The sequence below is a fragment of the Lipophrys pholis genome (genome assembly GCF_963383615.2).
Source record: "Lipophrys pholis genome assembly, chromosome: 16".
Taxonomy (NCBI): domain Eukaryota; kingdom Metazoa; phylum Chordata; class Actinopteri; order Blenniiformes; family Blenniidae; genus Lipophrys; species Lipophrys pholis.
In genome coordinates, this window is record NC_137634.1 from 23,614,787 (window position 1) to 23,628,393 (window position 13,607).

At 43.4% G+C, this 13,607-nt stretch overlaps 2 protein-coding genes across 7 annotated transcripts; both read right to left on the minus strand.

Annotated features, from left to right (window-relative positions):
* Positions 1-591: 591 nt before the first annotated feature.
* On the minus strand, positions 592-8,252 carry LOC308121767 (transmembrane protein 120A-A-like). 6 transcript variants are annotated; one of them, XM_080483222.1, is made up of 13 exons: positions 8,171-8,252; positions 7,256-7,392; positions 6,168-6,286; positions 5,968-6,084; positions 5,830-5,889; positions 5,341-5,436; positions 4,441-4,530; positions 4,178-4,243; positions 3,889-3,950; positions 2,891-2,983; positions 2,561-2,625; positions 2,066-2,134; positions 592-1,002 (listed from the first exon to the last, which is right to left on the minus strand). In XM_080483222.1, exons 2-13 carry the CDS (start codon positions 7,331-7,333, stop codon positions 895-897), a joined length of 1,023 nt encoding a protein of 340 aa, XP_080339348.1. In that variant the 5' UTR covers positions 7,334-7,392; positions 8,171-8,252; the 3' UTR covers positions 592-894. The 6 variants fall into 6 exon arrangements, with proteins under 6 accessions (XP_080339348.1, XP_080339347.1, XP_080339352.1 ...); XM_080483221.1 differs by lacking the exon at positions 8,171-8,252 and having other exon boundaries at positions 7,256-7,569; XM_080483224.1 differs by lacking the exon at positions 8,171-8,252 and having other exon boundaries at positions 601-1,002; positions 2,891-2,972; positions 7,256-7,485.
* A 278-nt stretch (positions 8,253-8,530) lies between these two features.
* Positions 8,531-12,882, minus strand: styxl1 (serine/threonine/tyrosine interacting-like 1; the record flags this gene model as incomplete). Its single annotated transcript, XM_080483437.1, has 9 exons — positions 12,592-12,882; positions 10,813-10,918; positions 10,657-10,718; positions 10,321-10,420; positions 10,084-10,217; positions 9,815-9,960; positions 9,629-9,732; positions 8,855-8,967; positions 8,531-8,662 (listed from the first exon to the last, which is right to left on the minus strand). Exons 2-9 carry the CDS (start codon positions 10,916-10,918, stop codon positions 8,531-8,533), a joined length of 897 nt encoding a protein of 298 aa, XP_080339563.1. The 5' UTR covers positions 12,592-12,882.
* Between the last annotated feature and the right edge of the window lie 725 nt (positions 12,883-13,607).

The following is a 13,607-nucleotide window of genomic DNA, read 5'->3' on the forward strand; positions in this document are numbered from 1 at the left end:
CAACACGGCACTGAGCCCCTGAGATCATTAAACTGGTATTAGTCTCAAAGACATGCATTCAGGGTGAATTTGTCAAAACATCCCTAATGCAACAGCAACAGGAGACGTTTTTCTGACATTTCACTGTATTTTGCACGAGACGGTTTCATTAAAATTGGCTTTATGTTGAGAATTTCTGGCGCAGTTCTTTCTTTTTTGTGTATTTTAATCACATATAGGGGCTACTCTGCATCACCCACAAAAAAAAAAACCCTTTAAAGTTTAAATCAAAAAGCAATTGTGGCACTATTTTACCAGTCCGGCCCACTAAAGATGAAGTTTGGCTGTTTGCGGCCTCTGAATTAAAATATGTTTGACAGCTTTGCTTTGACTGGTGACTTGTCCATGTTTAACCTTGTTAGTGCAATGCTGCCATCTTGTGGCCAAAGTATATATTGGAGGGATTTGTGACAAATAGAGACAAAAAGCTTTCCTGTTCAAATCCCCCCCCCCCCCAAGTAAAATAAAAAAAACGCCAGTAAGGATGTATTCATAAAATTCCTCACATTTAAGAATGTAAGTGGAGATATTTCAAATATCAGAGGTAAAAATGACGAGGTTGTCATTAAAGGAGTGTTTTATTCAGTCAAGCTAGAATCTGCAGCAGCTCCTATGTAACAAACAAGATCTGAGAGGTCAAAGTGGGCCGATCCCGCCATGTTTAAAGCTTTCGTTCTTTAAAAAATAACAACCATGGCCGACTGAGGAACCTAATAACCTCTCGACTCACACAGGAAGTCCAGAAGACGCTGATCCAAGTAACATGAATCGTGTCAAAGAGCTTGAAAAAAGAAGATCAGAGCGCCGCCGCCTGTAAACATTAGAAAAAGTGAAAACTACTGCTCTGCTCCAGCTTCATACGCTTTTGGACTTGTTGCTGGTGTATTTCTGGTAAACCACCCCCAGGGTGGTGAGGAAGTTCCCCATGAAGAGAACCATGTAGGAGCAGCCGCACATCACCACCTGGAAGGAGAGAAGAAGAAACTGATTCTGCCGATGTGACCTTTCAACGCACCGTCTGGCTTTCTCTGGTCCGTCTGAGCTATCGAAGAACAACGCGGCAGGAAAGCGTCGCCATCGAGGTCCAGACGTGTTTGACTGGGAGCGTTTGAACTCAACCTCACCGTCCGACGGTTCGTTTTGGGTTGAATTCAAGTTTATTTTGCTTCTGCTGGATTCGGAAGGACGTAAACAAAATGTGAGGAATATTAGTGAAGAGTGTGATGTGACGAGTCAGCAAAACGGAACAAACTGCGTATAATATTGATACTTTTTAACTAATTCGGGTATTTTATTGATACTTTTTAACTAATACAGGTACTTTATTGATACTTTTTCACAATTACTGGTCATTTATTGATACTTTTTAACTAATACAGGTACTTTATTGATACTTTTTCACAATTACTGGTATTGTATTGATACTTTTTAATTAATACAGGTAATTTATTGATACTTTTTAACTAATACAGGTACTTTATTGACACTTTTTCACAATTACTGGTATTTTATTGCTACTTTTTCACTAATACAGGTAATTTATTGATACTTTTTAACTAATACAGGTACTTTATTGATACTTTTTCACAATTACTGGTATTGTATTGATACTTTTTAATTAATACAGGTAATTTATTGATACTTTTTAACTAATACAGGTACTTTATTGATACTTTTTCACAATTACTGGTCATTTATTGATACTTTTTAATTAATACAGGTAATTTATTGATACTTTTTCACTAATACAGGTAATTTATTGATACTTTTTCACTAATACAGGTAATTTATTGATACGAGTACTGTTATTATTACACATACATATTATCCTCTCTCTGAGACACACTGGTACACACAATGATAGAGCTATTGCTATTTGACCTTAGTGGCAGTGTGGAGTCAGCAACAAACGACAGGCACACACAAACTTTCTCACTAAAAACTTCGACACTTTTTTTTTTTTTTTTAAGAGTTCCGTGTTAGAGATTATCGTTAAAGGTGCTCTGAAGCCTGGAGCTGTACAAACCTGCCACTCTTTACACGCTGGAAGCTGGGACATCTTGAACAGTGTGATGCTGTTGTACAGCTGCCAGGACTGCAAAGCAAAGAAGACGAAACGCAACCACACTTCATTTGGTTTCATTTCTCATCCTCAGAATATTAATCAAGTATGTAACTTTTTTTTTTTTTTTTTTACACTGGATGCCCTTCCTGGATTTGTTTCAGAGTCTCGCAACTTTCACTTCAAGATTTGACCCGATGTGTTACTTAAACAGTGACAATGTAAAAAAAAAAAACATCAAGAGGCTCGTTTTGGCTGCAGGTTTCATTCAAAAGGGTAAAAGTAGAACTGCTGTGTCGATATACAAAGAAATGCTACTTCAACTTCCTTCTCAAAGTAAAATTAAGGAAAAGCAAAAGCAAAAACAGAACATTTCCACCCTGAATTAGAGTTAGAGAGAAATAAGACGGGCAAGAAAAGCCTGATAAGATTCTAGAATGAAACTTTTTTTTAACTCACCTGACCGAAGAACAAGAATGGAAGGAGGAAGGTGAGACCTCTCCACATCCAGGACTGGAAACCCTCTGACAAAACAAGAAGCACAGGAGAGACGAGGCGACTGAGAGGAGATGAATCACTCACTAGTGTCACACATAAATAAATATTCCAGCCCGTTGGTGGACGTACGGGTGACTGCTGGGGAGCTGCGGAGAAAATCACAACAACACAAAAGTCACAACAATTCCCTCCAGCTCGTCTTTGTTTGGATGATGATCTGTGGATTCCTTGTCTTCTCATCCTGCTGATTTGGATTAGTTTTGTTCCCCGACCGTGTTCAGACCCACTCACCCACAGTCAGGTCCATGTTGTGTCGCTCTCCCAGCGCGCGGAGTCGGTACAAACAGCCGCTCTGGTAGTAGTACTGCAGGAACTGGACGAAGCCTCCTCAGCAAAGCAGGGAGAGGCAGAAAGACAGAGCTCAGGTCACGGAGACCAGCGGGATGCAAGTTCAATTCCAGAAATGCACCGACACAACTGCTGAATTCCTCAAACGGACAGGGAAACTCTTCCTGGAGTTGGTCGGAGGGACATGTTTAGTTTACTCCGGTCGTTCTAAACCTTTTTCCTCAAGAGTCACAAATATTTGTCGAATGTTTCAATGAAGTTTTTTCTCTCTCTGGTGTCACCGGGGAAACGTTAGGGATTTTTAGAGAAACGAGAAAATAAGCTTTGGCTTTGGATTATATCCATTTTGGCTACAAAAAAAAAGTGTGCGTGAATTTTTAAGCACTATAATCTTGAGAATCAGTGGTTTCTAGTCTTCCAGCCTGATGAGATATCAAGTCGGTCGCACCAGTAAAAAGATGATCATGTATAAATAAATAATGACATTTAACCAAAGCTTGAATTAAAAAAGTGACCTTTCACCATTATCCAGATAGAAAATGTCCAGAAAGCCTCATTTTACCACACATATTTATTATTTCACTTTGAGCTTTTAAGAAATCGTTCCCGTTGCTTAATTCTCTTGGGGTGAACGTTGGGAAATCGCAGACTTCAACACGTTTTCCTCGCCTCTCCGTCTCATTCTGACCTTTGAAGCTCATATCTGATCCGACAGTAAAGCTGCTACTTCCCACTGTGATCTCTCCAGGACACATTAGAGACAAGAGTCACTGAAGTTTGTCTTTGTATTCACACTTTGTAACATCGTTTTTGGGCTGGAACGGAACGTTTTGTCCTGCTCGACTTCCTCTTATCATCATTTCCTCTGGTGAGGAAACAGGGCAGAGGTTATTTGAGGCTGATAAGACGAGGCGTCACTGGCACATAGAATCAGGACTCACTCTGGTATAGACAGTAGGTGAGGAACTGGTTCCTGAACATTTGATAGAGCGCTCCTTCTGGCCTGGAAAGAGAAACAACATCAGATTAGAGTCATGAGACTGAAAGACTAAGTCAGCCAGAAGGCGATCACACACGAATAGTCAGATTTAATAGAAGAGAATCCCAAATGATGCCTTGAAATCGACTTCACATCTCATCTGTATCATGTCCATGAGAGAAGTTCAGCTTGAAGGTGGTGTGCTTGACCTCAGTCTACCTCACGAGGAAGAGGAAGACAGAGAAACTCACCAGGTGAGCATGACTCCGGACAGGAAGGTGGAGACATAGTGATGGAAAACCCACCAACCTTTGATCCTGAAACGACACCAGCCGCCGACACTCAACACCAGGGGACAACGTGTGTGTGTGTGTGTGTGTGTGTGTGTGTGTGTGTGTGTGTGTGTGTGTGTGTGTGTGTGTGTGTGTGTGTGTGTGTGTGTGTGCGTGTGTGTGTGTGTGTGTGTGCGACATGAAAGGACTCCGAGAAGAAGTGGAGTCAGACTACTGCAGACCTGGAGCCGTTGCTGATGAGGATGCTCTCGCGGATGGTGAGTGTGCAGTAGTACCACACCAGCAGGAAGTTGAACAGAGCGTCCAGGGCTCTGGGAGGGAACAGATGATACGATGCAATACTGGAGAATACACGGCTTCACAGCAACACATGACGAAATGTGCAGCGCCTCACTAGAACACTCGCTTCCATACGGAACGGTGGATCATGGTGGAATAAATTACAATACAACTCAATGCAATCTGATAAAACAGAACGTGTTTCGTTTCTTTGAGGAAATAATCATGACCAGACGTAGACGTATCCCAAGGACAAAGTACCTCTATATATGTACCTTTTAGTTCTCTTCTGACTTGATCTATTTTCATTGTACGGCTCTTCAATTGCCTAAGATTGGACAGTCTCACAACAGAACCATTACTGTGAAATCATAATGGGATCCTGTTTTCTGCTGGTTCATGTAACTTCTAGACGCCATTGATGGTCGAGGAGTTACAGGAATAAAAAGAATACATGCTAAATTCTGACAGCAGTGACAGGATTGGAATATAAGAGGTAAGGGTTCATATAATGAAGGCACCAAGAGAATTCAGAATCCGTATGTGGAAAGATTAAAGCAAAGTTTTGTTGGGAAATCTCCATCAAAGTGTGTTTGTCTGCTGGAGCTCTTGTGCGGAGTCTCCTGACATCGTGGGCAAGTTAACTAAATACTTTGTCGGACCCTGTAATTTTCTCTGTTGCCTTTATCTGATCTGAACAGTGACGACGCCTTCAGCCCAACGTCCTCGTTGAACCGCCCGGCTGTCTGGGCGGAGCCCCGAGGAACAAACGACCCGGAGTCGATTGAAGTGTCACTCACCAGCTGTTGGTCGTTTCTCTCATGTTCAAGAAGGATTCTCACCTGGAGCTGAACAAGAAGCGGCAGGTGAAGGAGAAGACGAAGAGGATGACCGTCAGGATCAGTTTGAACTTCTCGTATTCGTCTTTGTAGGCAAATCTGCTCAATAAAAAAAACAACGAAATGACGGGTTCACAGCCTGGTACCAGAAAGCGGCTCGTCGCAGGAGAATGAGCTTTAACTCTGGAATCAGCTTCCAGACAGTCGGAAGGTGTCTGCACACTGGAAAACGTTTTCGCTTTGGAAAAGCAGCCGTGTCAGAATGAGTTGTTGTTGAATGTGTCAGCATAACATTTTTAGTTTTCAGTGTGAATCTTTGTAAACCAGGTGATGAATTGTTATGGTTCCTGCTCAGGTTCCCGACGCTGCTGGAGGCTATATTTATAATACATATCATAATGTTGTGTTCATCTTCTCTGTAACATTAATGTTTTTTGTACATGGTCCCTGGAAAATAAACTAATAAAGTAAAGTGAACCGAACCGGACTCACTTGGACTGTTTGTTGAGGAGTGTCACGTTGACGTTTCCCAGGACCAGAGTGAGGTACAACCTGAGCAGGAAGAGTTCACAATCAAATCAAACAGCCGAGGAATCTGATTCCGCTTCAGCCACTCCGACTCCGACCGACCCGTTCTTCTTCGGGAGGAACGTCTCCATCTCAGAGAAAGCAGCCTCTCTCTCGGTGATGGAGTCCCTGATTTTTGCGACGGCGTCCACATCCTCTGGACTGGAGTTTTCTTTGCATCTGGTGGCAGAAGGAGAAGGTGTGAGGTTTAAATACACGACTCTGCCCGGATCACATATGGAGACCGTCTGATCCGAACGTACTCTTCCAGCGAGCTGTCGAGGTCTTTCAGCTTGTTCCTCTGGCGTGCGATGGCCCCGGAGCAGCCGGCCTGCAGCTTGGCGACTTCCTCCAGCTTCTGCTTGTACAGACGATGAGTGTCCTGGTGGTGGAGAAAAGAGCAATAAACCATGAGGCTGGACGACGGGACAATCAACAACCCAATCTTCTTTTCTACATTTTCTTTTCCTACAGGTTCAGAATCATTGAATTATACCTCATAATGTGAAGGGACTGTTAAAGTCTTCACATTTAAACACTAACCATCTACTTAATTTCTTTCCAGAGTGGTGAACCATTCTCAATTTTCACTTCTGAGATCCCAACTCTATAAAACACTGTTTAAATACCCAAACAAAATCCAATTCTTCTCAAGACGGGCTAAATTGTCTTGATTTGAACATTTTATATCTTCTACTGCGTAGAACATATGGGTTCAAGATGATGATTATCATTTTAGTTCAGATATATAAATCATTGCGTTATAAACCATAACATATTTGTGTATATTTATAACAATTGGTGATTGAAAATATCGGTGTCACCTGCAAACATAACTGTAATACTTTTGAAACCTTATATTTATGTATAGAATAAAGTATTGGGGGCCCAGTACTGACCCCTGGGGGACACCACAAGCAATGCCAAAGTACGATTGACTGGAAGTAAACAATTGTCACGAATTACTTAATGAACTTTTGTAGAACTTAAACAATGATGTGGATGTGAATACTTTAACTGTAGATATTTATGAAATGTTCCTTTAGAAGACCTGAATTCTGCTCCTGGTTCTGGTTCTCCTTAAACAACCTCTGGAGTTACAGAAACAGTCTCACAGTCCGTCGTCCGGGAGGAACCGGAGGGTCGGGAGGGACCGGAGCGTCGGGGGAGGGGGGCCGCCAGGCTGACGGGACTCATGTGACAGTCTCTCCGGTGAAGTGAGGACCGAGGTGACCGGCTACAGACCCACACTGAAGCCGTGTTTTTGTCTCGGAGCGCGGCTGCTGCTGAGGGCGGATCCCCGTTCAGCCTCCACCCGGTCCGAACAGAACCACAGCGGCGGGTGACTGACCTGAATTTTCTGGTAGTCCTTCTCCAAGTCCTCCCATTCCCGAAAACACTCGGTCAAACCGCTGGGACTGAACAGCATGGTCTTTAGTGAGACATGAAGAGCTCCGGGAGGCTGGGGTGCGGTGTGCAACAGATGTGCTGCGTTCACGGACCCAAACACAGGAACTGTTAACGCGGGTGTTGCGTTCCTGGACCCAACGCAGGAGTTGTCAACGCGAGTGCTGCGTTTAGGAACCCAAACACAGGATCTGTCAACGCGGGTGTTGCGTTCACGGACCCAAACGCAGGAACTGTCAACGCGAGTGCTGCGTTCAGGAACCCAAACACAGGAACCGTCAACGCGAGTGTTGCGTTCAGGGACCCAAACACAGGAACTGTCAACGCGGGTGTTGCGTTCAGGAACCCAAACGCAGGAAGTGTCACCGCGCGGTGTTGCGTTCAGGGACCCAAACACAAAACTGTCAACGCGGGTGCTGCGTTCAGGAACTCAAACACAGGAACTGTCAACGGGAATGCTGCGTTCATTGACCGAACCACAGGAACGGAAAACAGTTGTAATGCGTTCACGGTCCAAACAGTTGTTCTGATGTTCACGGTGTATTCTTAATTTAACCAGAAAAAAAAGCACATTTATGACTAAGAAAACAAATATATTTGATAATGCTATTTGTATCGTGAATTATATATTTGTAGATTTGTAAATAACATTCAAAACATTCCAAATTCACGGTTAATGTCCTTCTATTGAGAAAACCAGAACTATTTCTCTCCATAACTAACATTTTAAATCAAGTGGGTTTTTTTTTAATAATCTTTTTAAACTATGTACTAGCTCTACATACATAGTTCATAAAATGAGTAAAAACACATTCTTACTCAAATAATAACACGTTTTCCATTTCCTATTTAAACTCACATTAGTTTGTTCCAAGTTAATGAATAATAGATGCGTCTTCTCCGCTGGTTCTGACTACATGGAGTATATTTGTTATGGCAGTATGCTTCAGGGCAACAGTTGCTGATGATCAGCACGTGTTTTGTATTTTTAGAGCAGATATTGTGTAACTGATGTCATTTCCAACATGGTCATCGCCTCTGGCTCAGGACTGAGGCTCAAGTTTATGTTGAATATTTCAATACACAAGAAAAACAATTGTGTCTATTCTTGCTTTCTGTGCAGACATTTATTAAATGTTTAGGATTCAGGAAAAAGAAATAATGAAAAAAAACAAAAAAAACATGTATGTGTCACTTGATATCTGTTGTGCTTGTATTGTTAGAAACAAGACTGTGAGATGTCAGTGAGTTTTGTTCCCTTGGTGTGAAGCTCCCAGTCGGACAGCTGCTGCAGGAATCCGGTGTTGGGCCTCATCAAGGGTTTACACTTCAGCATGTACCTCCAGGCCTCCTGAAACAATCGGAACAATAACGAGATGCAGCGGAAAGATCAAAACCACAATAGGACTCCACAAACAGACGTTTTATCATATCCTTAATCAAACCACACAGTAACCGCATATTACGTACTGAAGATGAATGTTTTCCGCTGATATTCTCATTCATAGGAAGAATGTAACATTTCACGAGAAACGCCACTGACCTCCAGTGTGTATTTGAAGTGCTGCATGAGAAATGCAATGGTCACGGCACTGCAGCGACTTCGGCCCAGTCGGGAAACGATGAGGACGCGTGAGCCCAGGTCAAAGTTTGAACCTGAAAACCAAAAAATGGAAAGATAGATGTCTGCAGAATGTGGTTTAAATCGTGCTTGATATCTCATATTTACATAAAAAAACTATTTGCACATAAAATCAGGAAAACATCATTTGATGCATGTTATGATTATTTGATGTGTTCTTGTTTGGTTCATGCATTTATTGTTTTTATCCCGGATTTATTGGGTTGAAAACATGTTTCAGTTGTGTTTTCTGCAAAAAAAAAAAAAAAGAGTTAAACTAACTGGGGCGGTAAAGCTTGGTTGGTAGAGCGGTCGTCTCCCAATCGGAAGGTTGCCGGTTTGATTCCCACCTCTGCCATCTCTGCCTGCCGACATGCCGAAGTGTCCTTGGGCAAGACACTGAACCCCAAGACTGCCTCCATTGGAGTGACAGCGCCTTGTACGGCTGCAGCCTCCAAGTGTGTGTGAATGGGTAAATGTGATGAGCTCTGTAAAGCACTTCGGGGCTGCTGTCAGCAAAAAGGCGCTATATAAGTAAGTCCATTTATTTAACAAATTAATTTAATGTATATTTCCCTATAATGATATTTAATGATATACTATTATTGCCTCTGAATTAAGAATCATGTCTTCTAGTTTTTTGTTCCTGTAATGAAAACTACCTCTATAATTAAACAGTTTTTGAGGATATCTTACCGATAAAACCACAAATCTTTTCAAAACTTGAATATAAATCAGAAGTCACAGAGTCTTCCACAGGGATACTCAACATGGCCTGTTTCTCATGAGCAAATGTGGATCTAAAAAAAACAAACAAAGAAAGTCTTGACAAATCAGTCATTTTGAATACATCGTTATTTTAAACATCAGCTTTAGTCTCACTCCAGAGTGTCGCTCTGTGCGATGTTGACGACCGCTCTGATTTTCAGATCCTTGAGAATGCTGCTGTCCGAGCCTTGATTCAGGTCTCCCATGTACAGCAGTCCTGGGATGACCTCCACAGGATAAACCCTCAGCTTCTCCAGCTCCTGAGACAAATTCAATTATAAAGCAGCAGTTGTTGGAAAGGAAATACTGGAGTGGCACCCTGACACGTGGTCGGATGGTTGGATGGACGAATTCATAAACGGATGAAGTGAGTTTTGTGTTACGGTGACGGTATAAAGGATCTTCTCTGTTCTCAGGAAGGTGTACAGAGCTGAGAACGTCTGGAAGCCTCCTCTCACGATGTGAACTGGATGGAGGCTCATCCTCGCCAGGACCCGAGCGCAGTCCACCGCTCTGCCTGCAACCACAGTCAAACAACATCCCCACGAGTGTGCAGAGCTGCTGTGGCTGGAACGAAGAGCCTCGACATGCAGCATGACACTCCACACTCATCTTGGTACCTGGATCCTGCACGGAGCTCGTGCTGTCGTCATAAACCACCACATGCTGCATGCCGTCAACGTCCCCCCACTCCGGCAGGACAAACGCACCTTCGGAATCCTGAGAAACGATCACACGGAGGACGTCACGCGGTTAGATTGACACTAAAAGACAATTTTAATCAATGAATCCTATTGGTTTTCTAACCAGAACACAGGAGGATACAGGTGTAAAACAGTTACTATAAACTGAACCTGCTGAGGATCAAGTACCTGCTTTTCGTCTCGACATGTTGTAACTGGATCATCTCGCTAAAACAACGTCACATTATCATGAAATCACAATAACGTTCGTACCGTTTTGGCGTTTTTAGCCGTTACAATGTGGCCTGTGTGGTAGTCTTGCCGTTCACGAGCGTCTAGAGAAGAAAGGAGTGAGATGTAATCAAAGCCAAGGTGCAGGAAAAACAATGAAAAGGTGAAAACCTTTGAATCCAGACAGCGTTCCGTTACCGATCAGATAGAGGTGATTGATCTCTGCCAGCCTGGAGAGGCCGCCCCGCTGCTGGTTCAGGAGGTTGAAGAGCTCGAGCGGCTCGCACAGCGTCACTCCATCCATCTGGAAGAGTTCACAAATAAATCAAAATATCGATAATATGACTGGAAAATTCCGGAGGAAATGCTGTGTCCCTGCCTCTCTTTTCTCCTGTGAACTCAGCGTCTCCATGGTAACAGACGCTGATCTCGAGCCGAATTGATAAATTGCAGTCAAGTTTTCGAAAAAATGCGCTCCACTAAAACAGCCCTATTAAAATGATCACATTGTGATGATGGCTGCAGACTCTGGTCCCTTTGATACTGTGGACCACAATATATTAGGAGAGTTGAGGTTTTCCGGGTCTGTCTATGAGCAACATAATGTCTGACGTGTCCATGCTGTGTTGTGGCGTGACCCAGGGCTCGGTCCTGGGGCCTGTTTTGTTTCTATTGTACCTGTTGCCTCTTGGTCGTCTCATTGGTGGTTTTAAAAATGTGTCTCACCACTTTTACACTCATGACATCCAGTAGTTTTGCTCCTTCAGTGACTCAGAGTTTCATGTCTTATGTGTTTTTGGATTGTGTGACCTGCATTAAAAACGGGCTTTCTTCTAATTACCTCCAGATAAACGCCGACATAACAGAAACTCTGATCATTGCTGCTGATAAAAAGATTTCCCTGATCAAAAACCACCTTGGTGCTCTGGGCTCGACTGTCACAACCAGCCTCAGGAACCTCAGGGTTAGGTTTGATCAGGTCACTCCCGACAGCTGACCAAAAACTGCTTTTATCACCTGCAATTCCATTTTCACTAGCTTCAATAGAACCGTCCTCGGCAGACTTCAGGTTCTACAAAATTCAGCCGCAAGACCTTTAACAGGTTCTCCCACAAACAGCCCACATCGCCCCCATTCTATCAAACCTTCACTGGCTCCCTGTCAGATTTTGACTTAACTACAACATTTTAATTCTGACTTTCCGGGCGTTGCATGGTCAGGCCCCTCAGTACATTGTGGACACGCTGTCTCCCGACTCCTCAGGGTCACCCTCCGATCGAGAGGACAGAGTCTCCTGAAGGACCCAAAGACCCGTTTTAAAACCAGGGGGAGTGGTCCTTCCAGGCTGGAGCCCCTTCCCCCCCGAGTTGGACCGGTCCTTTCAGGCTGGAGCCCCTTCCCCCCCAGGGGGGGCGGTCCTTCCAGGCTGGCGCCCCTCCCCCCCAGGGGGGGCCGGTCCTTTCAGGCTGGACCCCCTTCGCCCCTGAGTTGGACCGGTCCTTCCAGCCTGGAGCCCCTTCCCCCCTGAGTTGGACCTGTCCTTCCAGGCTGGAGCATCGCCCCCCCCCCCCCCCCCGTGTTGGACCGGTCCTTCCAGGCTGGAGCCCCTCCCTCCCCGGGGGGACCGTTCCTTTCAGGCTGGAGCCCCCAGACTAGGCAGGACTTGGAACGACTTGCCCCGGTTCCTCCACATGCTGGACTCAACAGACTCTTTTAAAAATCCCTTAAAAACATTTTGATTTATTACAGCTTCTGGCTAAATGAATTTCTCACTTCTTACTTTGTATTTTATGAAATTCTTATGTTTTGTTTTTATCGCTCCCATTTTATGTACAGGACTTTGTGATTGATAAACTTTCCTTCCTATAAACTGAATTTGTTGAGGATCAACTCCCTGCTGTTTCTGTCTGCACGGTGTAGCTCGATGAGCTCACGTAACCACATCATGTTGTTGTTAAATCTCCGGAACATTCGTACCGTTTTGGTGTTTTTATCCGTTACGATGAGGCTTGTGAGGTCGTCTTGACTTTCTCAAGCATCTAGAGAAGGAATGAAATGTACTCAAAGCCGAGGTGCGGATAAAAACTAGTAAAACATCTGGATCTCTGGACCCGCCGCCTCGCTGCTGGTTCAGGAGGTTGTGGAGCCTCTTTTCTACTTGTGATTTTTTGTGCCAAAAAAAAAAAAAGAATTAAATAATTAAATCAAACGGACTCCTGGGAGGAGAGGAATCTTTGTGTCTTGAAGGAACAAGAATTATTTTGCTCTGTTCTGTCAGCATATCGAGGTACCTGCCATCTGTTTGGGTTCGCTTGCTGCTAGGCAACTCAGAAACGTCTCTCATTGGTTGTTTCCATATGACATCACGCCTTAAAGTGACAGCTCCCTTTTTGTTTTACAATTGCATATTTATCAACATTATCATGTTTGTTTCTTTCCTCCATTTTAATAAACAAGTACGTTTAAAAACAAAGTGAGTTAGGTGTTTGACTCATTATTTTCTGAAATCACATTTGTAATACAAAAAAAAGAAAAACACGACCGGAACACGAAATTTAGATCTTTGCAGTTTTCTCTTTATGTCTTTTACTCACCATCCATCAATTTTTTTTTTTAATACTGTTGATATCAGAGGTGTCAAACATAAGGCCTGCGGGCCAAAACTGGCCAGCAAGAGGCTCCAAACCGGCCAAACCCCCAAGATGATTGTAAAAACTTCAAATAAAACATTGATCATTAAACATATTTCTTTAGAGTAGTGGAAACAATACAACACTGAGAGCAGGGCTAACGTATCAGTGATGCCGCCACAAACTGGTCTGAAAGCCATGCTGTCAGGGGAGTTTGTAAAAAAGGTTTTTGGACATTTCAGTTTTTGCGTCATTAAAATTGGCTTTCTGTTGAGTTTGTTGTCACGATTAGTAGTAATCATTTTTTTGCAAAAATGACATTTCCCCTCAAGCATACTCTGAAGTTTTTCTTTGTTGTGACTC

Excerpts from the sequence above, each read along its gene's own strand:
- LOC308121767 (XM_080483222.1), bottom strand. The coding sequence starts at position 7,333 with ATGCTGTTCAGTCCCAGCGGTTTGACCGAGTGTTTTCGGGAATGGGAG. Across the intron at positions 6,085-6,167 it reads CTCGACAGCTCGCTGGAAGA|ATGCAAAGAAAACTCCAGTC; the intron begins GTACGTTCGGAT and ends TTCTGCCACCAG. Across the intron at positions 2,984-3,888 it reads CACCTACTGTCTATACCAGA|GCTTCGTCCAGTTCCTGCAG; the intron begins GTGAGTCCTGAT and ends TTTGCTGAGGAG.